Below are 26,521 nucleotides of genomic sequence, written 5' to 3' on the forward strand. Positions count from 1 at the left end.
TAGGCTATAGATAACAAAACACAATTCATGAAACTCGTTTGAAACAGGGTATCATCTCAACTTTTGCCCACTTCACAACTTCGCAACCTCCACTCTTAATAATGCTTGCTGTTACGTCGGCTCGCCGACGGTGTACCCCTGGGAGTTCCACGAGGCGTGACACGACTCTCGCCGAAGAAACGGTTGGAGTTACTGTACTGGCGTCCATAGCTTGGCCGAGCAGCAACAGGAGGACGCTCAACGTCGGACGCTCCGGTGGCAGTGGAGCCTAATAAAGTCGTTAGTATACCATTCTATAGAGTAACGTTCAATAGACTCACTCCTTCGTCTAGCATCGTAGGCAACGCTTCCGCGGCGTCCCTGCTCGACATTCTCTTGGCGTTCACCAGCAAGACGTTGGGCGAAAGGTGATCGTGCTCGAAGAGCTGGGCCCTTCCAGTATATGACGTAAACAGCGACGACAAGAACGAAAGAGATACAGAAAAGAATGGTCGAAGCGTATTCGAGATTCTTGCCGGATGAAGCGCCGATGTTGCTGAAGAATGGTGTAGCGGGGACGGTGAGAACACCAGCGAGAAAATCTCGAGCCCAACCATTGCCTCCAGTGGCTGAAGCAGAGTAGGGGCCGTCTATATGTTGTCAGTTGATGTCTTGCATTTGAAGGTGAGTGAGCTTACAGGCACAGATCATGTAGTCAATAGTGGCCATGTAGATGGCATAGTTGGCGATACCGACAATGGCAGCAAAGATCAAAGAACCAATCCAGTGGATGGGAGGACCCTGGATCGTCCAGGCAAAGCCAATCAGTCCAATAGGCAAGCAAGGTGCAGTGTAGAGCAGAAACCACAGACGCGACTCATACTGGGCACGCTCGTCATTCGGCTTCTCCCGTCGCTCCTTGATGTTCTTCTTGATGGCAGGAATGAAGGCCAACCAAGCAATGACATAGCCAACACCGATAGCAAGGAATGTCAAGCCGATCTGGACAGCATCGAAATCCCATTGCTTGTAAACCAGAGCGAATGACTGGATAAACATGAAGATAAGAGCGTCGGAGAAACCGGAGAGGAGAGAAAGGACAAGGACAATGGGCTCTGTGAGGAACATCTTGAAGGGACGGGTCCACGTGATGAGGATCTCCTTGGCGGAGAAACGCTCGCGGAAGGGGACGAGCTCATCGGGGCCCCAGAAGTTAGCGTTTGTCTCCTTTCTGCGCTTCTTAGCGATGCGGTTCATGAGAATTGTGCTTCGTGTCTCGGGAACAGTGAGGAAGTGGACAATCTGAACGAATCCACCGAGAATAAGCTGAATCCAGATTGACCAGCGCCAATGGAGGTACTGTTCACAGAAACCACCGACGATTGGTCCAAGAACCGAGCCACCGACCGAAGAAAAGACAACATAAGCAACAGCGTATTGCTGGTGATCAGACTCCCACATATCAGCGATCATACCGAGCGTGACGGAACCACCAGCGGATGAAAGACCACCGAGCGCACGGCCAACCATGATGGTAGCGAAATTGGGAGCCAGCGCGACGGGGAGTTGCCAGATGTTTACGAGGAAGAGAGAGGCCTGCATGATAGGCCACCGACCGAATTCCTCTGACCAGGGTGCCCAGAGCTCACAGCCAAAGGCGTAGAGGACGAGGAAGATCATGGCGCCGCAGCGGGCGGCTTGGGCGCTGACGTGGAATTCTTCGGAGATGCCTGGGATGGCATTGGAGTAGAGGGAGGTGTTGAAGTTCATGGATACTTGGACCTATGAGTCATTAGACGGGAGCCAAAACACCAAGGCTTGAGCAAACTTACCCAGAAGATGACGGTGAGAATGTACCACTTCTTCCATTTGGGGAACGAGTAGCCCAACTCATCGTAGCAATCATCCTCGGTGATTTCATACTTGTCGTAGGTACCCAGCTTCTCCAGCCCAGCACCGTTAGCATTGTGCGTCCTCTCATCGCCGCTATGGTCCGTAGAACCATCCAAGTTCTGCTGGAGCCGCGAGTTAGCGACGTGCAGGTCATCCTGATTGATGACCTGCGGCGGATCGTCTGAGAAGTGAGTCGGCATATTGATCAACTACCAAAGTTTTGGTACGTCTGAAGTTTAAGCTTGTTGGCAAAATGGGGGTGACGGTGGATATTTAAAAAGCTGGGGGATCACCAGTTTGACAAGAACAAAACTTGGGAGAATCCACTCTTGACATCACCGATTCTGGCCCCCCAGATGGTGGTGTAGTCTACGTGGGGAAGACAGAGGAGTTTGGGATTGTGTGCCGTTGTAGCCGACGCAAAGAAAGAGATCAGCAGTCAAGGGTGAGATTTGCACGTATTACGGGGTGTTTGGATGGCCTAGAAGAGACAAGCTTAGTGATGTGGTTATTCCATCACGCAATTAATTTGCTGATCAGAGACTCATCCAACACTGCTGCAGTGCAGTTTGAACTCGGCCGAGTCAGGTTCAACAATGACGTCGTGACAAACAAAAGGATTTCAACCAACCAACAAACTAGTCCAATAGGTTCAAGCGTTTATCGCCCTTCCAATCGGTTTAACCGTTAGAGTCCACAACCAGGCAGCACAATTCCTGATAAACTTTTGTCCCCACAATGACATGACTTCATCGAAGGAGGCTCGAGGTTTTTTCAGTTTAGGTCCTGCTTATTTCCCGCGTTTATTGCGTCACAGTGCACCATCTCCAATTAATCCCTGTAAATTTCACAGCTCGGAGGGTTTAACTCGCCAGGCTTGCTGCTGCTTCTTGATGGCCAAGCAGAGATCCCGAACAAGCCGTCCTGGGCGATCGATCGTTTTTTGTGTCTGGGCAGCTGAATTCTCGGCTTTTCTTCTTGGCGGGTTCGGAATTAACCAACTGGAATAATGTCATCACTAACTAAGGGAAATCCAACTGAACTGGGTCTTTTTGGCACGCGACAGACCCAATTTGGGGCTCCGCTGGGGAACGACTCGTGATTCTCCACCAGCAAGTTTTTTTTTTTTTCGTTTCAAAGCCAAGGGCACGGTGCATGACGGACCGCAGAGCCTCCATCACGATATTAATTCCGGGAGTTTATGGCGCGATTTGTTGTAAACTATGGTTTCTTATTACCGGTTTGTTTTCTAGAACGAAGAATACATGTTGCAATGGTTATGGGGACTGAATGATTCTCGGCGACGAAACGTTTCATCTGGACTGGTTGTTGCATCTGATACTTGATTGATTGATTACCTGGCGCGTCGATTGAGCCTGAGGGCATTTATCTTCTACCTTTCGTCAGCTTGTTTTGACTACACTTACCAATTGTGAAGCTGTTTCTGCATCCTTATGTAGATAATCTTCTGCAGTCCAAGTAATTGACTTCATCTTCATCCGATCACCGTTGTTCTCCAGTTCCCATCGGCCCAATTCTCGGCCTTCTACTCCACGGGGATCTCTCCCCAGCGGAGTATCTGTGGATTCAATGACACGGGGTAACAACTTTTATTTCGCTGCCTATTTCAGTGGACCCTGTTTACCTAAAATGTCGTGAAAAATCTTCTGATTCAGTATCACGAGATCCAGCTTTGGTGTTGAGGCTTTTTTTTGCTTGGCGATAACTACCGAAGCGCGTCGATCGCAAATTTCCCGCTGAGCCGGTTTACCGTTTTCGGAAGGCTTGGGAGGTCGAGAGGGCGCCAAGCTTGAATCGATTTGTGTCAATCTTCCGCTCTAGGGTGAGCAGCCCAGCCTGGTTATTTACAAACCAAAAGATGCTGGTGTTTTCAGTTGGAGATCGGGTGCGCACTACAGGCAGGATAATAACATCTCTTTTTAGCCTATGCAATCGAGAGGCCTATGCCTAGAAGAATCCTGGGCAAGTTGAATTATACATCAGTATCTCATTAATTCATGTTAACTCCAAGGTCTCAGCACGAAGAGCATTGTTGTAATATCCTAACTAACTAACTAACTATCGTCATAGCTCTCTGGTCATCTTTTTTTTTTTTTTTTTTTTTTTTTACAAAATCACTTCTTCGCCACTCCTCAACACGTTCTGATATTGCTGACTTCACTGGCTCATCAACCTTCCAACCGGTCATCGCTGATCCCGAGCACGGCCGCTCCATTGAGGACCCGGAATCCATCAAGCGTGTTGTTCTCTGCTCGGGACAAGTATATGCAGCGATTCAGAAGCATAGAGAATCGGCAGGCATCAAGGACGTGGCCATTATGAGAATAGAGGAGCTTCACCCCTTCCCCTGGACCAAGGTAAAATCCAATCTTGCTCAGTACAAGAATGCCAAGGCGGTTGTTTGGGCGCAAGAGGAGCACTACAATGGTAGAGCGTGGCATTATATGCGCGATAGATTAAATGCAGTCCTTGACGAGACAGACCACCTTGCTGGACGTCGCGTGCTCTTTGCGGGTCGTGGAATGAGCGCCAGTCCGGCTACATCTCAAGCATCTCCACTATGCTGAGGAGAAAGCACTCATTGATGATGTGTTCAATGTTCAGAACCAGATATGGAGCACCTTGAGATTCAAATGCTGAGTTCGGCGCTCTAAAAGTATAACACAACTCGAGCCCGTGGCTGGTTTCTTGTTGCAACTTCACTACGTGAATTTTGATTACTAGCTGCCTGTGAGAAAGGACGATAAAAGATTTTATGAGAAATCTCTGTCTTTCTTAGATATATGCCGTTACTGACATTGCTCCTCAATTGAGCCTGCAGTGAACTGTTCTCAGCAACTAAGTCTGTTCCCGTCGGATTGTACGGAGCAAGAAGCCATGGTTGGTCCAAATGGCAATTCCAGTAGCCTCTTCAGTCAATATTATCTTATTTGACCCTAGGGAAAGGATCTAGGTTCATTATGATCACTATCACTCTATCGCTCTGGTCATCTTTGCTTGCTTAATCATGCCCTAAATTAGACACACTTCCGGTCCAAAACCTGCCCAAAAACAAACCCCAGATAATTGAAGAATTCGTAGCTGAAGAGTCCTTTGCTCAGAGAGTGCCCAATTCGCGCAATTTGCCCACAAACCCCGGCACGTCTCCTACAATACTACCTGCCTTTCGTCTGGGGGGTCCTGGTTCATGTCAGCTCCATTGTCTCTATGCACAAAGAAAGGAGTAGTGGAACTTACCCTCAACCCAGAGAACTTATAGCAGCTTGCCATCTTTCACGCCATCGTCTTCGAGAGTCCTCTGCTCGATTTTCTTCTTCTTGGCTTTCATGATGCTCGGAAGTGTAGCATAACGTGGCTCGTTCAGCCGTAGATTAATCGTTACCACCATGGATAGCTGAGCCTCGATCGTCTGTGTTCCTCCATCTATCTCCCTCGTGGCCATGTCACTGTCTCCCTCGATTTCGATCTTGCTCGCCTGCGTAGCCTGTGGCCAATTCAGGAAGCCGGTAAGTAACTATCGTATTTGACCAAAGTCATTATCTATGGCCTACTTGTCCAAGAGAGCCAGGTTTGACTTTTCTTCTCTTGCCACGGCCTGAAGCAGTCTTGCAACTACCAAGGGCTCCATGGAGTCTGCCTGCTCCTATGGCAATTGCGGTTCCGAGGACATCCTGGCATTTGGGCGGTCCTGCAGAAACGGCAACAATCTCCTCAACTGACTGCATGTGTTCCTGCAACCTAACCGCGTCTTCCATAGACAGCTCATCGAACGGATTGAGCGATTGCTTGACAGCTAATCATATGTAAGCAAGACCATGACTCTCATGTCGCTGACTACTACCAAGTCGAAGTATCTGTTTCTGCATGCAAGGCATACAGATTTCCACAAGATGTCACACAATAGTTCAAAACTGCCAGCATCACAATGATCTATTAGTCTTCTTCTCCAAGGAACCGACCTTGCATCTTGCGATGCGTGTGTCGACATCTATGCCGCATGCCCTAGCCCTATCCAGCAATGCCGTGGCCGCCTTGACAACAGGCGCATCAATCATGCACCCATTGAGTTTCCAAGCGCCTCTGCCCTGTTTCTGCGACTCTATATGCCCCCAAAAAACCTCCAACGCCCATTGTACTTCCTTAGTAGATGAAGATGAGTTGAAAGCGACATTGCTGAGATACACGAACAAGAAGAATACTCTGATATTCACATTTCCAGTCCAGCTCAATAAGAGACCAAGATGTATATCATATTCGGGTCACTTTTACCAAATCGGGTAAGCCTGTTTCGGCAACGACATCCGATGATGCCGGAATTAGAGTAGCTCCCGGATCCGGTCCAAAGCGGACACGTCTGTCAAAAGCCGAATAGGCAAGCTTTATTGACCTTGATACGTCGGCACTCTGTTGCCGATATCTCGGAAGTCATCAATCGCCTAGGTATGGAGACGCTAATCCAAGACGGCCCCGGGCTGGAACAGAGACCGCCGCCGACCAAGCCCAGACGCGGTGACGGCGTCGGCGTCGGCCCGCGCACCTCCACAGCTTGCCTCATGTGCCGTGACAAGAAAGTCAAGTGCTCCGGCACGCGGCCTTGCGTCTACTGCGTCAAGCGTGGCCTAGACTGTGTTTTTACTCGGCCGTCTCGGCGGAGACTCTATTCAGTCACGTAAGCTGCATGCATTACATACCTAGTTCAAAAGATGGCGCTCTGCTGACTGCACCAGCCACATACGAAATTTGGAAGAGAGAGTGGCACAATACGAAAGTCGTGACGGTACTTGACATCGCATTACATCGCATTCCCCTGCTTTAGGCTGCTGACTTAATCAAAGATGTGAGCCAAGCAGGCTCCGGGCAGCCTGCCTCTGCACACAGCTTGCCATCTCCTGCAGCTCAGAGACCGCCTTCATTGTCCGAAATCCATGTGCAAGGTGATGTTTCACGCCATGGCAAACATACACAACAGCAACAGCAGCAGCCGTCACTATCTCCTCGATCTCCACATCATGAGGTTCTCGAACCCGTAGTGACAACATTGAGCCCAAGACCAACCCGGGAACCGACAGGTAAGCCAAGCATCATCGCTTTCTTGCGTCCATCAGACCGTGCTCACTAATCGATCTCTCTTTACCCAGCTCTTACGCCTGGAACCTCTCTCTCTTCGAGCGACACGTTTAGCTCCGAGCTAAGAACCCTCTTAATTGAACGATCAAGGCCAAACCCAGGACCAGTCTCTGCTCGGACTGCTGATACTACTCCACGATCCATCTGCCAGAGCCGGCTAGGTATAGACAAGATCAAGTACTGGCCTACAGAAGACGACGCGCATAGCATGTTGAACATTGTCGTCCTGAATGTGGGCATATCACAGCAGCTCTTTGACGTTAGAACCTTCTCAGATAATCTATTCTCCCTCTTTAATGATAGCGCCGCTGATGCTGGAGTGACCGAGCTATGGTATGCGGAGTGTCTCCTGGTCTTTGCAATCGGGAGGCTTCTTCAAGCCAAGTGGGATGACATGTCTAAGCCACCAGGCGATGAGTTCTTTCACGAGGCGCTCAAGCGCATGCCCGATCTCAGTAGCCTACGAAAGCAAGGAGTCTTGGGCATCGAACTGATGGGACTGTCGGCCCTCTACCTACAAATCGCAGACCGAAAAGAGGACGCTTATCTCTACGTCAGTAATTGACTGTAACCCTAAAGTCTACAAACTGAAACTTACACTGTTGCAGGCGAGCTCAGCCCTCCGTCTATCGTTGGGTCTTTCTCTCCACAAGTCTGGATCTTACAGAAGTCAAAGACGTTCGGAAGCTGTGCATCGAAACCGGCTCTGGTGGTCGATCTACATGCAGGAACGGTATGTCATCCTTGAGTAAATTATAGTATCGTCATGGCCTGACGCCGTAGTAGAAGACTTGCAGCTGCTGTAGGCTTCCCCATGTCCATTTCAGACACGGAAATTACGGCATCCCATCCCACGGATCATATCGGATACCAATCTGCTGCTGCCATCGCTGTTAACGCAAAGCTGGCTCAGATCACAGGCCGCATCACCACCAGTTAGTCAACATGTGCGCCTACGCGTCTAGATGCACCGCACTGACCCTTTTCGAGCCATCTACTCTCAGAGCAATCAGGAGGAGGCCACTTTCATCAAGGAAGTACAGGGCATCCTGCAATCGCTCCGCAAGATTGAAAATGAGATGCCCGCGGAAATCTCAGGCGGATCAAACCCTACCGAACTCATACTTCACGAGGCACCGTTGTCCAGCTCACAACTGTCATCGGCAAGGACAACCGCATCCCTCCATTTGACGGTTAATCAGGTAAAGACCCTGCCGTGTTGATCTAGCCTCCTGTGAAGTTTAATTGACTGGCGGCAGAACATCATATACGCAGTGCGGCCGATCCTCTTGTATATGGCTCGTAACAGCTTCAGCGGAGGAAACGACTTGTACACATCCATGAGCCCTGCTCTTCGCCGCCTTGCAGATACATGCGTCGAAGCAGCCCGTAAGAGTTTGGTCATTCTTCATGGTCTATGCAAACAGGACATTATTGGTGCGCACATTTATCTTTGCTTATCCGACTGTCCGCTGACAACCTTCACATCCAGCCAAGCATGCTTTCCTTGATCTCGACTGTCTCTTTTCCACCGGCTTTATCTTCGTTCTCGCAGTCATCATCAACTCTGACAAAGCTCAGGCCTATCAAGGTATCGAGAGTGTCCGGAGCATCCTGACGCATCTCTCCAACCTGGGCAATAGAGCTGCTACGAAGCGTCTGGCTGAGATCGATCAAATGTGCACCAGCCTAACTCTTGAGACAGAGACGCCAGATGTCGAGGCTGCACAGCCACAAATGCTTATGCAGCCATTTTCTTTTCAGGCGTCGGGAGCTGCGCCCATTGCGTCGAGTGAGCCACAAGACCAGGACCTGACGAGTGAGAATGCCCTTGGAGAACAAGATACCGTCATGGCCGGTGCACAAGACCTTGGCGACATTGTGCTCGAGGGTGAAGACGACCTCTACTGGATTTATCACAATCCATCATTGTCACTCACGGGCGTAGAACAATTGGATTGGGAGACTTTGGAAAATCACATGGTGTAATTTACTCACATGGATCAGTCGTCCGCTCAGCCACCATCTATCATTCTGAAATCTTCCCTTTCATACACAATGTGCCCTCCCTTTCCACTAGAACCTCGACAGTTCCCTTGGACTGCCCCTCAGGACTAGCCTTTACCGTATAGCGCTCGCCCGAGTATAGAGGCGACAGTGCTCTGTATGTAATCTCGCTTGGTCCTGTGCCGTCAGGAACGGCGTGGACGTCACGCCAATAGTCAAGCAAATTGATAAGATTGAGCGGACCATGCACTACAAGGCCTCGATGCCCCTCAACTCCCTGACTCCAGGCCGCATCATAATGTATTCTATGCGCGTTGAACGTCAGCGCCGAGAAGCGGAAGAGAGATATGGGAGACCACGTCATCTGGCGCTCTGGATACCCTAGCTAATATTAGCAAGAGCCTCGCTGTAGCGACTGGCATACCTTTCGGCGAGTGCAGCGTAGTTTGAACATTTGTTTGTACTGTTACCAAGCTGGTAGGCACAGTAGTATTCGCCAGAGGCTCCGGGAGCTCTGTGCGGAATACCCAAGACCTATTATCTTTCTTAACATGAGTCGCCATCGGTAAACAAGGAGGGTTCACCTTTGGTCGGTAAGAGAGAGTCCCTGTGAGCCCCAAAACTCTTTCTCAATAGTGACGACTATCATATCGGTTCCATCCCGGCTTTTCTTTGGCTCGGCAGCAAGCAATCGGGTCCGCTCCTCAACTTCCTCGCCAACGCGCAAGGGACGGTCTTTGGCCCATTGCATGCGTCCGCCCGCCCACATCCGTCGTGTGAAGGGTGCCGGAGCATTGAAACTGCGATCCGTTCCGTCGACTCCCAACTCAAATTCTGTTCCGTTGGGAGTGAAATAGACCAGATGGTAGCCCGCTGGCAGAGCTGTGCCATTAGCTGGTGCTATTTCAGAAATATCATGGCCAGGGTGGAGGTGTCGTCGGTTGAGAGTTAAGCTGAGCTTCTGGAGCTGGTTGCCATCTAGTACTTGTCGACGCGTCGTGACGCGATCTTTGAGTCGGCTCAAGAGCTGTTGGGCAATGTCCGAGCCCAGAGTGCTTGCAGATCGCCTTTGAGAGCTGCGGCATCCCAGGCGGAGTGGATTGCCAAGACGGGAGGTGGTGAATAGTTTCATGGCTGATAAGGTGCGATCAATTTACTTGTCATGGCGAGGAATCATCCAAATCTTATGTGGTGGATTAGTGTCCAGTGACCTGGCAGCTTCGGCTCCAGAATCCCGAAGTCGGCTGTTAGTGCTGGGCGAGAAAGCCTCATTTACCGAGATCAATATTGTAAGACTCTAGCTTCTTCTGAAAGACCAAATACACAAATAAAAGAGCACCTTTCCGTTTCACAAAGAGATTAGCAAGGTCTTGGGTCGGATGTAACAACAGGCTGCTTATTCATCCTTGCTCAAGATGCGACAAAACACAAAATGTATTATTCAGAGGCTAAGCTTGCTAGCCCTAATAGCTACGAGGAAGCGCCAGAACCTTCTCGCTGATGTAGTTAAGAATCATTTCGCGGCTAACAGGGGCGATGCGAGGGACAAGGCACTCTCTGAACCATCGTTCCACGTCGTACTCAGCCGCGTATCCCATACCACCATGCGTCAGGACAGCTCGTTCGCAGGCTGTGAAGGCCGCCTCAGCTGCCATATACTTGGCACTGTTACATGCGACGCCCACAGAAGCAGGGCTTATCTTGGCATCAGCGGAGGAGCCTTCTTTGCTGCTGTCGTCGTAGAGTCTGGCGGCATGGTAGGTCATAAGCTTGGCGGCTTCAAGCTTCATATATGCATCTGCAAGTGGGTGTGCTATAGCCTGATTTTGGCCGATGGGACGCTGGAAGACAGTTCGGTCCCTAGCATACTCGGCCGCCTTGTTTAAAGCTGCGTACCCAAGACCAAGAGCCTCGCCAGCCAAAAGACAACGCTCGGCATTCATGCCATGCAGGATAATCTTGAAGCCCTGTCCTTCATCTCCGATAAGGCTGTCAGCAGGAATGCTATAATTGTCAAAGAAGACCTCATTTGCATCGACAGCTTTCCCTCCCATCTTTCTGATCTTGCGCAGGTCTAGGCCTTGCTGGTCTCTGTTGAGATCGATACAGAAAAGAGATAATCCATGGCTCGGCTTCTTCGGATCCAATGGAGCAGTTCGCGCCAACAGAATCATCTTAGATGCGACTTGGGCGCAGGTGATCCAGATCTTTTGGCCGCTAACGCGATAGGAGCCATCTGGTTGTTTGGTAGCCGTGGTGGTCAGCCGTAATGTATCGAGACCACTATTAGGCTCTGTGACACCAAAACAAACCCGCCATTTGCCTTGAATGATGTTGGGTATTGTGCTTTGCAGCTGCTTCTCTGTGCCGAATTTTGCTAAGGGCTGCGTGGCATAGACATTCGCATGAATCGCCTGGGCGCCTGCCATGCCCGCGCCGCTCTCGGTAATGGTTTGCATCATCATGACCGCCTCGGAGATGCCTAGGCCTGAACCGCCGAGGGCCTCGGGGAGGGCTATGCCTAGCCAACCGTCCTTGGCAAGGGCAGCATGGAAGTCTTGAGGATCCTGTTCGGCCTGATCTCTTTCCTGCCAGTAGGTATTGGGAAAATTGGAACACAGCTGACTGACAGCTTCTCGAACAGTCAATTGCGTATCTGAGAAGCCGCTCGTGTCCATGAGGCGTCTCGAGCAGGTGGCAGAAAATGAGCGCCTGGCGAATCCATGGGGCGGACTTCGCCACAAGGAGGGGCTGCAACTACCCTTGACACGTTGTAGTGCCCTTGCGGTTGATTGTGACATTTCTGATGGCTTCAAGGGGGATTTGTTACTCGCGACTGGACTAGATACTGCGCCGAATGGCTCGCAGTAGCATGTGCTTTTAATGTCGTAGTTAGCTGAGCTCGGCTCCTGGACCCGAGCGTGGCGAAGTCTAACCGAATATGGTAATACCCGAGACTTACATATCCGGCTTCGGATATAGCAGCCATTAGATATCTTCAGGCGTCTCATGCCCGAAAGACTCAAGAGCAAATAGAACAGCAGGACTCTACCGTATAAACTCGTAGAATTAGGTGGTGCCTATAGATACTGCACTAAGTAAAGTCACTATATTTATTTAGCGCATGACGCTATTTAGTAAGATGTTAAAGCTTTATTTAGCTTATAGCTAATCAGAGGGCCTAAATCTAGCTAAAATGACCTACAGGAGCTACCCAATTTCATGAGTTTTTATGGTGCTTCTTGAGGCAGCATTGCAGGGTAGGTTGGGGCAATCGAGTTTTTCTTGTCATACTCTGGGATCGACGCAAGCATCCCTGATTTTGGTGGAAAGACGGCAGCGCACGCATATGGCTCTAGATCGCGACTACTAGGATATCTACAACCTCATAATTACTCACATGAAAGGAAGAGAAGGTGATGTTGATATGGGGTAATTTCTTTTTCAACGAAACACGGAGGGCTAAGTGTGAAATGGGTTCGCTAAGGTATCTATACTATGATGTCATTCTCCAGCCACAGACACGAGATCTGGCGTGAGAATGTTCACGAAATAACGCGGGGAATCAGCTGAGATACTGTGAATTTAAGTTTACTGACTAAACTCATGACATCGTATGATTCACGAATTCATCAGAAGCCTATTTTTCGACGATTTCCACTTTGTCCAATCCTTACCTTTGTTTGTTGTCTTGACTGAACCAAAATGCAGGTTACAATCGCACCCGCAAGTAACAAAACGAGCACAGCTGCCATCCGCTCGCTGTTATCACAAAACCCGGAGGTCCAGGTCAGAGGCTTGTACCGCGATCTGAAGAAAGTCCCCGACGAGTTCAACTCTGCCAACAATTTCAAGGCGGTTCAAGGTGACGTTGGAGATGTGAATACCCTAGACTTCTCCGGTTCTGATGCAGTTTTGATGGTGCTTCCACCTGCCTACGACGGACGTGACATCGTTGAGCACGCTCAAAGAATCTCAAGCAATGTCAAGGCAGCGATTGAGAAGGCTAGCTGTGTGAAAAGACTTGTTTTGCTCTCGAGCGTCGGCGCCGAGTTCTCGGATGGCGTGGTAAGCTTGTCGCGGACCCTGTTCAATTTTCACTAACTCAGCTTCAAAGGGTGAGCTCAAAACGAATCACATCTCGGAACAAGTATTGAAAAACACGGATATCCCGGAGATAATCATCATCAGATGCTCGTACTTTATGGAAAACTGGACCATGTCCGTTGAAACGCTCAAAGGCCCAAACCCCTTCTTCTTTTCGACTATCACGCCACTCGACTTCAAGATCGCCATGGTCGCCATCAGAGACATAGGCGAAGCAATGGCCACGCAGCTCACTCGCGATTGGACACCGCCAACCAAGCCATGCATCATGGAACTCCACGGACCAGAGCCGTATTCTCCGCTAGACGCACAGAAGGCATTTTCGCAGGCGCTGGGTAAGGACGTTGAAATCAAGGCGATTGGGAAAGAAGAGCTTCCGGAATTTTATGGCAAGATATTTGCGCCGCAGATTGTGAATGAGTGGGTTGAAATGAGTACATGCTTTTTACCAGGTGGTATTGCAGAAAAGGATCTTTCGAAGCCAAGTGATGTTGATGTTATTTATGGGAAGACAACTTTGGCTGAGGCTTTGCGAGAAGCGACAGCTCAACTGAGGGAGTAGGATACGCCTTTTAGCTACAAAGCTTTGAAGCGAAGTCAAGACTGCACAATGGAAGACTAAATAGAGACATTATGTATTAAACTCAATGAAAAGCATGCTATGCTACGTGGTTCTATGCAAACAACCCTCCAACAGCCAAGCCTCAGCTTTACTCCTTTACAATAACCGGCTTATTATGCCACTTCAACTCCCCCTCCTTATAATTCGGCTCCGGCAAAAAGTTCAACGTAAAAGCCTTCTGAACCGTCGGCGAGCACATAAGCTTCGCCAAGATAGTATCGCCATTGATATACGGCAGAACATACTGATCCAAAAACTTCCACAGAAAGTTGTCCCACATGACCGCCCGCGTCGACGTACCCGCTAGTTCAACGTCCTTAGTAACATGATTGAACCTCATCTTCTTGTACTCCTCAAACGTCTTTGTAAGCTCCTTGATATCCGGGTTTGGGTTATCGCGAAGAAGGTCGCGGAGCAAGTTGATCAGCACGACGGTGGATTGCCATCCTGTGTTTAGGCCGAAGCCGATGTTGGGTGTCATTTTGTGAACGGAGTCGCCGACGAGGACGACACGATCTCTGAACCATTTCTTTGCGACGCCTTCTTCGAATGGGGCTGTGTGAGTCCAGTTTTTTGCAGCCCAGACTTCCTTAAAGGTAACGCCTGGAGCGAGATAAATATCACCATATTTCTTTGCAAGTTCATCGGCTTCTTCGGCTGAGATGTAACAGCGATCGTTTGTTGGCTTGTCGAGCTTGAGGTAGATGGTGAAGAAGTATTTCTCGTGCGATGGCATGATAAGCTGCGAGCTGAAACCCTCGGAGTGACATTCGTAATCGACGCCTTGCTCGAGATCTTTGGATACAGTGGTGCCGTGGCCGTAGAAGCCGTAGAAGGTTGTTGTGAAGTCACCGCTTGTAGCATCGGGGGCGATGTCGTCGACAAAGGTTCGGGTTGTGCTGTTGATGCCGTCTGCTCCGATAATGAGGTCTCCACTGTAAGAATGACCATCTGCGCACTTGACTTCGACTCCGTCAGGGCCCGAGGCGATTGAGGTGACTTGTTTATCGACGAGGAGCTGGTTCGTTATATCGGAGAGGTCACCCATGAGAAGGTTGACTAAATCGCCGCGTTGGAAGAGCATCCATTCATGGCCGTGACTGCAAACGTCAGCAGCTTTCATTACAAGGCCAAAAGGAAGCAGGCTTACTAGTGACCAATGTTCTCAATCATATTGCTCCAACTCATAACACTTCCATCCCGCCTAAGATTGCATTTCTTCTTCATCGGCAAATGCAGCGCATGTGCTTCATCAAGCAAGCCAAGCTGATCCAGAACTCTCGCACTCTGCGGCCAAAGACAAACAGAAGCACCCCAATTCAAATCCGCTTCTTTTCTCCTCTCCAATATCGTAAAATCAATGCCCGCTCGTTGCAGCGCAAGAGCCGCTAGAAGACCAGTTGGTCCAGCGCCGATAATGAGAACCTTAAAACCAGACATTTTTGAGATACAGAAATGAAACAAAACGAAACAATGGGAAGGGACTGAGGTTGATTTTGTATGAACTGACTAAGTACCCCTCTCGTGGAACCAACGACCAGGAAGAGCTATACGGCTTCCCCGGCTACGACTTTCCATTCAATGCGACACTGGGACTATTCCAAATATTTTGATAGGCTATGGCTAGGTCTAAAACTATGTTGGTAGGGTTTATATCCACGAGGATCCAGAACCGTTGGAGTGATCGGCGCTCGCTTGCAATTTAGATAAACATGGGTCTGGAGGTTTTTTATTCGATGGGGCTGAATCCTGAGGAAAGGGGATACGATTCTGACGAGGTCTAACTACCGAATGTCACCTTATAAATTGTGATGTTCAGGAACACTCTGATAGGAATTGTGAAGTGATATGATGTGGCTAGATAGAGTTCTCCCACTTCCCGATTACGGATTTCTGGACCTGAAGGGTGCCATTCTTAGTCTTTCAGCAACCTTATCGTCAATCACTCCTTTTCAAACGAGTAAAATTCTATTTTTTATGTCGTAGCATTGGGCATATCAGACTAGACCATCCACTGCGGGAAGATAGCCCCCGACTGCAACAGTTCCGGCTGACGAGCTCTGACCATCGTGCATAGGGGAACTTCACAAGATTACTCGTGAACAGAACCTTTAGCCCCAATCGTCTCTGGTCGAGATGAAGTTGACAGCTCAATATAATGAGTTATCGAAACAGAGCCGTGGCTTAGTGCCGTGTCAATATTGACTAATCACAATATCTCAGGCAAGCCGTAAGCCTCGAGCCGATATGGGCTTACTGAATTCAAGGTCAAGGCCCAGTCCCAGACTTTATGTCAAGACTGGAATTTCTCGATATTCGGAGCACTGCATTCATACGGCGCATGTAGATGATATTAGTATCTACCACGAAGTTGCTTGAAACTCAGATAATTCTTCATGATATCAAATTCCATAGATCGTATCTGAATTATCCAACTAAATGACAGTATCTCAAGTGCTGACCCAACAGCGAGCAACTCAACAAGCTTAGTCTCTCAGATCGCTCCCTCAAAAGGAGGTGCCTCTCTTCCCTCCGGTGGATCAAAGGTACTATCCTCCACCTCATTCTCCGGACTCTCCTCATTTTCCTTCTCCTGCTCCTCCTGAACCTCCTTCTCAGCATCAGCCTCCTTCTGCGTCTGGTCAATCGCCTCACTAGCATCCTCCAGCTTCTGTGCCTCCTCCTTCGAAAGCTCCTCAGCCTGGTCCTTCAGCGCGGTCTGAATATCCTCACTCGTTTTGTTCAGGGTTGTCGTGGCATCTTTCAGAGATGCGTCGCGCTCTTCTGGGCTCTTGTTGGGATCCGTTGCGCCGGCGACTTCATCGCTGGCCTTGGCGAGGTTTATGGCTGTATCCTCGGTTGCTGGGGATGGTGCACCGCCTTCCAAGACTTCATTCATGGATTCTTTCTGTTGGCGGATGGTGTCTGTCTTGCCTTGGATGTCTTGGGCTTGGTTGACCCCCTTATAACCCTGCTGCACCTCTGGCACAGTGGCCTCGACCTTTGAGGCCTGTGCTTGCACCTCTGGGACTGACTCTGACTGGTAGTCCTTCTCAACTTTCTCAACCTTGTCTTCAGCGTCCTTCTTGCTGGTGGCGTCCTTCTCGACGTCATTCTTCTTCTGAGTCTCGGCCTGCTTGTGGCCCTTGGCCATGTAGTACAGCATACCGATACTGGTCAACATTCCGATCAAACCTTCGAGCATGCTAAGAGAGAAGCCGTTGGCCGAATTCTTGTTGCTGGCGTTCTTGGAGCTATCTGACGGGTCTGGGATGGCCAATTGGTTGAGGTTGCCGGCCACCTTCTGCCCGTTGATGGTGCCCGTGAACGCAGCCCCAATGACATAGTTGGACACAGTTTTGCCGTCCTGCTGGCTGGTCTGGGCTACATTCAGCCAGGTGGGAGTCAGAGCAACTGACAGATTGCCAGTGCCTTGGTTCTGCTCCGACATGGTGCCATCACCTGCCATGACCACCGCCGTGTTCTCATTGTTTGTGCCAGCCATGGTCAGCACAGCTGAGCTGTTATCAGCGCTAGCGGTAATGGCCAGTGTTGCTACCAAAGCCGGGACTTTATCAAGGCTGTAGAGGTAGTAGGTTCCCTGCCAGGGGTTCGTGAACTGGGCTTGCCAAGTGAAAACCGCAGTCCATGTACTAAGCGTGCACAGCTTGAAGCTGCCAGTACTCTGGAAAAACTTGTTGACCGCGGTTTTCTGGCTAGTCGTGTCACCCAGAGCTGTGCGAAACTGCGTAGCCAACTGCGAAGATGGGTTCGCCTGGGTATACTTGATGAACTTGAACGAGTCCACCATGCTCTGCTGATTGTCACTAGTAACAGTGAAGGCGTTTGAATCAGCAAAAGGGGACACTGCCAGAACAGCTACAGGGAACTGCTGGTAGAAGGTGCCGCTCAGTGCTGTGACGTTGCCGGTGAACATGGCCTGAAGCTGGCTGGCAAAGTGAATGGTCTGGACCTGTTGGGTGCTGCCGCTCGACACAGTGGCCAGTTTGGTGTATTTCAAGGGCCCCTGCATCTTGGGGTCGGTGCTAGGGTTGAAGACATCGTATATGTCGACAGAAGAACCAGAGTTGTTGGTGACTGAGGCGACGGGATTGGTTGTGGAACTCATGATTGTTCAGGGTGAAGAGTAAAGCGCAAAGGGCTAAGTGAGAAGGATGTTTTGATGTGTTGGATGATTGTAAAGATGAATGTCTGTCGATGTAAGTGGTGCAGTCTTTGGAGCTATATATAGTCCTCCGCCACAGTATGGACACAAACGGTGAGATGGAATGATGTTGATATTGCTGTGCTGGCGAGAATCTTCGAAGTTGTCCCGCTTGGGGAAGACACAGTCTCCCTCAAACTACCCTGGATACTTTCTACCGCTATACCCAATCATTCGTTGTCAGATGACGTTTAATGCACTTAGCCTTAGCTACTATCACAAGCCATTGTCTCAATCTCACTGTCGTTATAGAGATGGGAAAATTCAGCCAGCCACCATTCTGACCACCAATTCGAGTAGGCTAGCCTCTATTATCGGCATTTTTCCAATCGGCAAGCCAGAGATATACTAGTAACGAGAAAAGGGCTTGCGCTATTTGGTATCGAACTCATAGCTAGGGTAGTTCCGTTCGCTCACTATGAGGGGTAAATCCCAGGAACACATGCCGAGAGCTAGATTTCTAGTTTACTCAGCCAGCCACCATACGGCCAGTCCGTTTTCATCTGACCGCTAATCACGATATTGTTTCGAATCTGTCAGCTCAACATTAACTATTGATCTCACCGAACTCTTGCCTTACCACTCTCGGTATCGGTTCCGTAGTTGTGATGCCCCCTTTCGGAGTCGAAATGCCGAAAAACGGGACTTTCGTCCAAATCCAGCTCGTCACTAGTCTCACTGCCGTATCACTACGAATCAACGAGTCACCATTTTCGGTATGAATACGAAACATGCAGCCCTAAATTCCTCCATCGGTACATAAGATCGCTAGCTCCGGTAGCTAGCGCCACGTAAGGAGCTTGGGCCGCCTATCACCCCTCGATCACATTGATAGTGTGTCTTCAGCCGTTCGAACTAGCAAGCCACGACAGTCGCTATTGGGTTGGAGCTGTCAGCCCTAAGCTCACGATGAGCCGCACAACCGGTCAGTGAAGCGGGGAATACAACGATCTATGGGAAAAGGTCCAGTAACATGCCTCGTAATTGATTCGTATGTGGCTGCTTGTATCACACAGTTGTCTGTACTAAACTCAATTCACAGAAATATACAGATCTAGAACAAATAGCGCCTGCAACGAGGAGAGCTGATGCTCCGCCTCATGACGGAGGGAACGGCCCGGGTGCTGGTATCAAGCGGGTTCGGATATACCCGCGCAAGCTCATGGCCTCAAACAACTAACTAGAGGGCTGAGTAGTACTGTATGTAAGTCACCGTAACATGTCTGCAGCAAGTTAATTATCAAGCACCACCACCGCAACATCACAACTCCCAAACATCCTATCATTGCCTTTTCCTTCCATTTCTCCCTCTTCTCTCTTCCAACACTGCTTAATCTGATCATCATGGCTCCTCCCGTTACTGCCCCCCAGGTATCCTTTGCCAACCACTTAGACGTCAGCGTCATAGTCTACGACTCCTTCAGTGACCAAGACAAGACCAACTATTTCGGCACCTTGACCTCCATTGCAACTGTACCCCCAAAGACCACAGCTTCACTGCAGCTCAAGCACCACCCAGCCTCAGTGCTGATCGTCAGCGATGCAAAGTCCAACTCCCCCCTAGCACGCATCATCTACTTGCAAGATGTGAGCACTGGTCCCTTCGCTGTAGGCGAAGCCGATGTCAAAGCCATGGCCCAAACCATGGCGTTCATCACCTTCATCACAAACAATAAGAATGACCCTCTTACTCAAGCGTTCAACGCTATCTGGAAAGATACCTCGAAGCCACAAGTCACTCCCGTGAACAAGTTCTTTGCTCAGCATGAGCAATACAAGAGCTGTACATTTGCTACCTACATGATGGGTATCACATACACAGCAGAGCAACCTGAGTCCAAAGGCAAGCCTATGGACCAGGCCTTGTACTCGCTAAGTACTCTCGCCACGCTGCTCGGCGCAACCTGGCCGGAATTCTTGCCGGATATTGTGGTGACCAAGTTCACTTGCAATACCAATAATGATATCCTAGCTCTTCAAGCTGGGATAGACCTGAAGAAGCTGCCTGCCCAGTCAGATGAGGCACTACAGTTCTTTGGGTCGCTGTTCAATGTCCAGCAGCTCCAGGTCTCAGTCATGTTCAATTACGCTGTAGGCTTGAACATATTCGGCACCCGCCTGTCCATCAGCCTGGATGCTATGCACGTACCATTTGGAGGCGCGGGAACCCTGAACATCAATAAGCCCACTGCCACCATTGACATCAATCCACTATTCAAGTTCGTCGTCTTCACTGTTACTGGCGACATGCCGTTTGACATCTTCGACAACAAGTTTGAGGCTGATTTGTCTATGACAATCGACAACATCGAGGCTGCCTTTGGTGTTGTCATCAAGGGAGACAAAGGCCCGTTGCCAGCGCCACCAGTCATGAAGGGCGTGCACTTTGACTCGTTTGGAGTCGGCATCGGAATCATCTTCGAGCCTCCAAGTGCAGCAATCGGCTTGTCAGGTCAACTTCACATCGGTGACGCTGCCAGCAATACCATCGTGCCTCTTGATGATGACTCGTTCGTGGTTGTCTGCCAGTTGATAGAGGAGGTCCCAAACCCTCTCTATATCTCCTTCTATGTGCCCAAGATGCACCTGACGGACATTTATACAGTCTTCACCAACGCCCAATGTCCTGTGGATGTACCTGTGTTGTTCTCCGACCTCTCCTTCCAGTGGTCTGAGAATCCCATGGAACCCGTCGTGTTGCCTGACGGGTCGCTTTCCAACATGGGCTACGGCTTCAGCGCCGCTGCCGACATCTTTGGCTTCGACTTCTACGGCGACGTGGAGCTTGACCTCACTAACGGGGTGAAAGCCGACATTGAGATGTCTCCCTTGTCGCTCGGCAACATATTCTCGATCAAGGGAGATGGCTCTGGCGTTAGCTTGAAGGTGGATGCCAATGGAAATCCCATCAAGAACAATCAGATCATTACCAAGGCTGCGCAGAAGCAGGCACTCCAAAACGCCACGATGAAGCAGATGGTGCCTCCGGGTGGCGCAGTGTTGAAGATTCAGACACTGGCCTCGCCCTTCTTACATATCAACGGCACTGTTAATTTATTCGAGGTCGAGAACTGGCACCTAGAGGCAGACATCACCTCGGGTGGCATCAAGTTCGACGTAGGATTCGGCGGCATCTTGACTTCCAACATGAGCTGCACACTATCTGACTTCCACAACCTGGCGGCCTCATTCCAATACGGCCTCAATGACACTATTTCACTACCCTCAATCGGCGGTATAAGCCTCGGCTCTATGCCCTTGCAGGCACTGGTCGGTGCGCACTTCGCACTGAACACCAGCTCGTCAGACATCGTGCTATCAGTTGGAGGCAGCTTCGATTTCGAGGGCCTGACGCGCAGCTTTGGCGACTTCACAGCTGACGTCAACATCTCAAGCGTAAGTGATCTCCTCAACGCCATCCTCAACAACATCGAGAACAACGCCAGCCAGATATTCGGCGACCTGTTGAACGAAGCTGGTGCGTGGGCTGGTAAGGTTCAGCAGAGTGTCATCACAGGCGTTGAGAACGTCGCAAGCGTCTTGCAAAATGCCTTCAATCAAGACGCAAACCAGGCAGCCGCTACTATGAAGGAAGCAGGCTTCGCAGCCGACACTATAGCCAACGGTCTGAAAACTGCCTATGGTTTGTCGGCCACGGCTGTCGCACAGACTATGCAGCAGGTTGGATTCGCTGCTCAGGAAGTAGCGTCAGCGCTGCAGAGCGCGTTTGGCAATGATGCCGTGGCAATAGCTTCAGCTATTCAGACGGCGTATGGTTGGAGTGCTGACCAGATCAACGACTTGTTGGGTCAGATTGGTTTCAGCGCTGATCAAATTGGCCAAGCCTTCCAACAACTCGGGGGAGAATTTGAAGATATTGGGAATAAAATTTTACATGGTCTTGACCCTTCGAACTGGCCGAATCCTTTCGGTGGTGGTGGCATCTTCGGAGGCGGCGGTATCTTTGGTGGTGGGTTTCCGTAGACGGCTGTTTGAGCAACATGGTTGGTTTGTAAAGTTTGTAAAGTTTGCTGATTTAAGTGTGACGTGTCGGAATAGTATTGATATTATGGTTCTATCATGGATAACTTTTAGTAGTTGCAAGTTGAATATTATTTGAATGGTACTAGTTTAAACAACTGTTCATTCCATAACAAATACCAATTGAGTTCTTGAAATAGTTTTCCAACGTCCCAGTCCTGCCGTTGCCTTTTCCGTTTCCAGATATATCAAAGTTTGTCTTTAAACAGCCACCGTGGAGGGTTGTATATGCTTCCCAGCATCTTTGTCAATGCTCAGCCCATGAGGTGTCTGAATCTCGCCATCCTCACTTGTATCACTCACACTACCCCGGTGGGCGCGTGACTTTTCCCTGTAAAGTCATTAGTTCCATGTCGAAATACTTCTTTGATCCAAACTTACCCATGACTACCATAGACGATACGAATGACCTGAGTCATAGTCACGAGAAGAACAACCATAGTCGCCGAGTAAACATAACCCTTCGGGAACCTAGGAGCCTCGACAGTAGGATACACAAGAAGTGGTATCCAAGCTTGAGTCGACGTAGCTATAGCCGTCATCAGAATAAGCGTCAAGGCTCGTTCCTCGTTGTTATGTCGAAGAATGGTATTCGCCCAGCCATAGAGAACTGAAGAGACTGCAACAGCCGAGTAGCCGACGCTGTAGGCATACCACTTTGCAGCTTCAGGAACGTTCCATATCGCCAGAATGACAAGACCAGTGAAGTTGATCACCGAGGCAAGAGTGATCGCTGCAGGTCTTCCGATCCATAAATCGGCGCTGAAGTTGATGAACAGGACGAAAAAGATGCCCAGAGCTGGACTAATTGATCCAAGCTGGTTCACTTTGGTAGTGCTGTAGCGATCCAAGCTCTTGATCCAAAGCAGGAAAGCAGCCGTGTTGGCACTGGTATTAAAGAATAAAATGTCCCAGAACACGAGGATGTAGAACTGCCAACTCGTGAAGATACGGCGGAGCAGAGTCCAGGAGAACGGTGTACTTCTGACCTTGGACCCATTGCGTTCGAGACGGTCTTTTGCAAGGGCGATCTCAGACTTCTTCATGACCAAGCGGTTGGGCTTATCGGGCGTGCCAGGCCAGAGGAAGTAGCCCACAAAAGCCAGGGGCAGGGTTATGATTGCATTGATGATGAAATTCCATCTCCAGCCAGCAAGACCATTATGGCCATCAAGATATTGGGTCGCAGCTCCTTGGAGAAGACCAGCAGTCATCGTCCCAAGAGTAAGGCCGATATAGAACAGCCCGCCTCTTCGGCCAATCTCATCTGATCTGTACCAGCTTCCGAGCACGAAGTGAACGCCAGGAAAGTACGATGCTTCAAAGATGGAGACCAGAAAACGATATGCCATTATCTCCGCGTAGCTCGTGGCGCGGTATTGAAGGAGTGTGAAGATGCCCCATCCTGGTAAAGGTCAGCGGTCAGTTGAACACGCTGTGGTGGGAGGCATACCAAGGTCAAGACTAGGTACCAGGATATGCATCGGAACACGAGGGAAGAGGTAAATGAACGGCAAAAGACCGACGACGTTTCCCACGACGAATATCGTCTGGAACTGGACTAATTCGTTGCCATGAAAGCCTAGATCTTCTGCCATGCCAGAGACGTAGGCATTATCTGATGAGGTCAGCGCAAGACACCACTGGAAGTAGAAGGTGGAGCTTACTGATGTTGGTCTGGTCGACATACTTGACCCAGTACAGCACAAATGCGTAAGGGACGAGTAGAAGGTCGAGCTTCAAGATGAGCTTCTTTTCTTCAGGCGTGTCGGTTGGTGCGTACCAATGGTACCACTTTCTCGCAGCTAGTTCAGACATGTTGCCCTGTAGGTGAAAATCATATTGTGAGGTCAGGGAAGCGGTCTCATTTATGCTGGTCCCTTACATGCCATGCACGGCACGGCCTTTACCAGAAATCTGGGTCGCATCCTGGTCAAGTCGTCAGATATCCATCAAGCACATCAACGTTAAGTCCGTGGGGTAGACCATCTCTCTTTCTTACAAATAACGATAGGTTACATGCTTCCGATGGGGTTTTGCGTCGACGTCCAATACTATGGCTGGATCTAATCGGTTTTGTGGTTTAGTAGATGCTAGTTACGATGATGCCATCTCCAAGAGCATTGCGTGCGGCGTGGACTACCATACTCGGCATTAATAACCGCACAATCTCCGCTAGCGGAGAGCATTTGATGTAACGACCAGTGAGCAAAGACTTATTATTCGTATCAAGAATTAACTATCATTTGAGGAGTATCGTCCATAAATTCTAATCGTCTCCATGTCGTCATCCCATTCTATTGGCACATTATGAAAGAAGGAGTCCTAGCTACCGCTTTGCAAATCGAAATTCTTTCCTAGTGATACTTATGGTCGCCTCTACCTTGTGGCGAGATACTGTCGTACCTTGTAAAAGGCAATGCCCAGAGCCCAGATGACAAGGATGACGATGGCTTGGGCGGGAGCAAAGATGGCTCCACGGATAACCACAAATCCGCTCACCAAAACAAACACGATTGGGTTGATTGAAAATGTCTTGTAAGGTCTCTCCAGATCAGGTTCACGATATCGTAGGATGATAGCACCGAGAACCGTGAGGAAGAAGAAAGAGTACTCCCCCAGACCGTTCAAGGTCAAAAGAGCTCTAAAGCTTCCGAAGAGAATGTAGAATGATGCAAGGATGACTGAAAGAATGACGGCGTTGATAGGCGCGTCTCCAGCTTCTTTGGTAGACTCATCTTCCGACTCCTCGGTTTCTTCGGCATCAGGCTTAACGCCGACTCGGCCGACGATGGTGAAGAGACTAGGGATCCAGGCCTTTCTTGCTGCGGCAACGCACATACGGCTTGCGACGAATGAGTTGCCCAGTAAAGAGCCCGCAACGACCAGACAGATGAGAACAGCCGTGACGATACCGAAGCCGCGGCCCAGGAGACGGGTGAGGGCAGTGACGGCCACGCTGTCGGTAGTGCTGACGACGTCCCACGGGAGTAGAACGTAGTATCCAGCGTTGGCGGCAAGGAAGCAGATGATCGCTGTTGGGATTGAGGTGTTGATAGCAAGGGGAAGTTGTTTAGCGGGCTGTGAAAGCTCAGCAGACACATAGATGGCCTAGACATGTCAGCGCGAGACCATGTGTAAGCATTTAGAAACTCACCTTGTCCCAACCAGAGTAAGCCCAAAGAGCGGCATACAGCGCAGCAGAGTAATGTCCAAAGATCTCCCACTGACTCAATTTGCTCCAATCCGTATCTGGTCCATTCGGATTATACGTATCTCTGTACTCAAACCAATTCTTCTTAAACCAATCACCTCCCCCTGCTTCCTTATCAGGATGCGTGGCATGAACGCCGACGACAGCCAACGCAGCCATGACCACGACAAGAATACTCACAAACTTGAGAACCACGAAGAAACCGTTGAGCCGAGTACTGGCTTTGGTGCTGATAGAGTTTGCGACGCTCATCACAATGAGTACCAGAATAGAGAGGAGTTTGTGCGATATACGGTGGTCTTCGTTTATGACGCCTGCAGCTGAGTAGGCGCTTTCAACGAAGACGATGGAGAGGATTGCGAGCGTTGCTGGCATGACGGTAACGATCCATGTCCACGCTGCGAGGAAGCCCCAGATATCGCCATATATATGCTGGAGATATGGTTGAACACCACCTGTACCTTATTAGACAATCTCCACGAGAACAACCAGAATGAATCTTACCCTCGCCAGGAATAGCAGTCCCAAGCTCAGCAAACGTCGTAGCACCCGTCCAAGCCAAAACACCACCAATCAACCAAATAACCAGCGCCAAACCCGGCGACGGAACATTCGTATCGATCGAGCCGGGAGAAGTAAAGACACCACTTCCGATAACGATGCTGACGACTATACCGAAGGCTTCGACGGCGCCGAGGTTACGCGTAAAGGTACCCCGCGACGCGGCTGCATCGTGATCTGCTTGGCGATGCTCAGACAGAAGAGGCTGCTGACTCGCGTCTTCAGCGCGCTCTGAAGACATGTTGAGTTGGGGTTTTAGGAGAGGGTTGTAGGGAGGATGGTGAAACAAGGATGAGTCGATAGGTAGTGAGATGGAGTCATGACAGGATGGATCATGGGTCATTGCGTGACGCGACGGGTAATCATCGGCTATGACGTGATGAGTGTCTCGTCACCGGATCAACAATCCAGCTCAAAGAAACGTGACAAACAAAGTCTACCTATTTTAAGCTCAATATATATTTCTGCTTCCGTCGTATATATAGTTCGAATTGCCGTTGGAATGATTGTCGTTTGGCTCTAGAAGCTCAACAGAAGCTTCGGGGTAAAATGCCCCGAGATGAAACACGTCAATGTCACTTTGCAATCAAACAGCCCCAATTTCTCTTGGCAATTCGATGATCCTGAACAGATTCTCTTGTTTCAACAATTAAACATAGTAAACACCCTGTTCTGAAACTCCATATTGAAACCGCTATAAACCGAACCATCAAAAGTCCACCAA

The 26,521-nt window shown here is 49.7% G+C and overlaps 11 protein-coding genes across 11 annotated transcripts; 3 read left to right on the forward strand and 8 right to left on the reverse strand.

The window, feature by feature from the left end:
• Positions 1-95: 95 nt before the first annotated feature.
• On the reverse strand, positions 96-2,072 carry FPRO_04100 (uncharacterized protein; the record flags this gene model as incomplete). Its single annotated transcript, XM_031223776.1, has 4 exons — positions 96-268; positions 321-629; positions 678-1,761; positions 1,812-2,072. The coding sequence occupies 4 exons, from the start codon at positions 2,070-2,072 to the stop codon at positions 96-98; spliced, it is 1,827 nt and encodes a 608-aa protein (XP_031089102.1).
• Positions 2,073-5,146: 3,074 nt separating this feature from the next.
• FPRO_04099 (uncharacterized protein) lies at positions 5,147-5,768 on the reverse strand (the record flags this gene model as incomplete). The annotated part of the gene is made up of 3 exons (XM_031223777.1): positions 5,147-5,377; positions 5,445-5,686; positions 5,735-5,768. 3 exons carry the CDS (start codon positions 5,766-5,768, stop codon positions 5,147-5,149), a joined length of 507 nt encoding a protein of 168 aa, XP_031089103.1.
• Positions 5,769-6,335: 567 nt separating this feature from the next.
• FPRO_04098 (uncharacterized protein) lies at positions 6,336-9,009 on the forward strand (the record flags this gene model as incomplete). Its single annotated transcript, XM_031223778.1, has 9 exons — positions 6,336-6,562; positions 6,621-6,670; positions 6,729-6,962; positions 7,032-7,573; positions 7,629-7,753; positions 7,807-7,955; positions 8,011-8,222; positions 8,280-8,457; positions 8,513-9,009. The coding sequence occupies 9 exons, from the start codon at positions 6,336-6,338 to the stop codon at positions 9,007-9,009; spliced, it is 2,214 nt and encodes a 737-aa protein (XP_031089104.1).
• A 40-nt stretch (positions 9,010-9,049) lies between these two features.
• Positions 9,050-10,159, reverse strand: FPRO_04097 (uncharacterized protein; the record flags this gene model as incomplete). Its single annotated transcript, XM_031223779.1, has 3 exons — positions 9,050-9,408; positions 9,452-9,561; positions 9,612-10,159. 3 exons carry the CDS (start codon positions 10,157-10,159, stop codon positions 9,050-9,052), a joined length of 1,017 nt encoding a protein of 338 aa, XP_031089105.1.
• Positions 10,160-10,490: 331 nt separating this feature from the next.
• FPRO_04096 (uncharacterized protein) lies at positions 10,491-11,828 on the reverse strand (the record flags this gene model as incomplete). The annotated part of the gene is made up of 1 exon (XM_031223781.1): positions 10,491-11,828. The coding sequence occupies one exon, from the start codon at positions 11,826-11,828 to the stop codon at positions 10,491-10,493; it is 1,338 nt and encodes a 445-aa protein (XP_031089106.1).
• Positions 11,829-12,732: 904 nt separating this feature from the next.
• FPRO_04095 (uncharacterized protein) lies at positions 12,733-13,696 on the forward strand (the record flags this gene model as incomplete). Its single annotated transcript, XM_031223782.1, has 2 exons — positions 12,733-13,095; positions 13,145-13,696. 2 exons carry the CDS (start codon positions 12,733-12,735, stop codon positions 13,694-13,696), a joined length of 915 nt encoding a protein of 304 aa, XP_031089107.1.
• A 148-nt stretch (positions 13,697-13,844) lies between these two features.
• Positions 13,845-15,196, reverse strand: FPRO_04094 (uncharacterized protein; the record flags this gene model as incomplete). Its single annotated transcript, XM_031223783.1, has 2 exons — positions 13,845-14,856; positions 14,907-15,196. 2 exons carry the CDS (start codon positions 15,194-15,196, stop codon positions 13,845-13,847), a joined length of 1,302 nt encoding a protein of 433 aa, XP_031089108.1.
• A 1,054-nt stretch (positions 15,197-16,250) lies between these two features.
• FPRO_04093 (uncharacterized protein) lies at positions 16,251-17,885 on the reverse strand (the record flags this gene model as incomplete). Its single annotated transcript, XM_031223784.1, has 1 exon — positions 16,251-17,885. The coding sequence occupies one exon, from the start codon at positions 17,883-17,885 to the stop codon at positions 16,251-16,253; it is 1,635 nt and encodes a 544-aa protein (XP_031089109.1).
• A 1,440-nt stretch (positions 17,886-19,325) lies between these two features.
• Positions 19,326-21,965, forward strand: FPRO_04092 (uncharacterized protein; the record flags this gene model as incomplete). The annotated part of the gene is made up of 1 exon (XM_031223785.1): positions 19,326-21,965. The coding sequence occupies one exon, from the start codon at positions 19,326-19,328 to the stop codon at positions 21,963-21,965; it is 2,640 nt and encodes an 879-aa protein (XP_031089110.1).
• A 258-nt stretch (positions 21,966-22,223) lies between these two features.
• Positions 22,224-23,840, reverse strand: FPRO_04091 (uncharacterized protein; the record flags this gene model as incomplete). The annotated part of the gene is made up of 4 exons (XM_031223786.1): positions 22,224-22,353; positions 22,404-23,427; positions 23,476-23,640; positions 23,690-23,840. 4 exons carry the CDS (start codon positions 23,838-23,840, stop codon positions 22,224-22,226), a joined length of 1,470 nt encoding a protein of 489 aa, XP_031089111.1.
• Positions 23,841-24,401: 561 nt separating this feature from the next.
• On the reverse strand, positions 24,402-26,038 carry FPRO_04090 (uncharacterized protein; the record flags this gene model as incomplete). The annotated part of the gene is made up of 3 exons (XM_031223787.1): positions 24,402-25,133; positions 25,180-25,691; positions 25,741-26,038. The coding sequence occupies 3 exons, from the start codon at positions 26,036-26,038 to the stop codon at positions 24,402-24,404; spliced, it is 1,542 nt and encodes a 513-aa protein (XP_031089112.1).
• Positions 26,039-26,521: the final 483 nt, after the last annotated feature.

This window comes from Fusarium proliferatum (assembly GCF_900067095.1).
Source record: "Fusarium proliferatum ET1 genome assembly, contig: FPRO_scaffold014, whole genome shotgun sequence".
Lineage (NCBI taxonomy): Eukaryota > Fungi > Ascomycota > Sordariomycetes > Hypocreales > Nectriaceae > Fusarium > Fusarium proliferatum.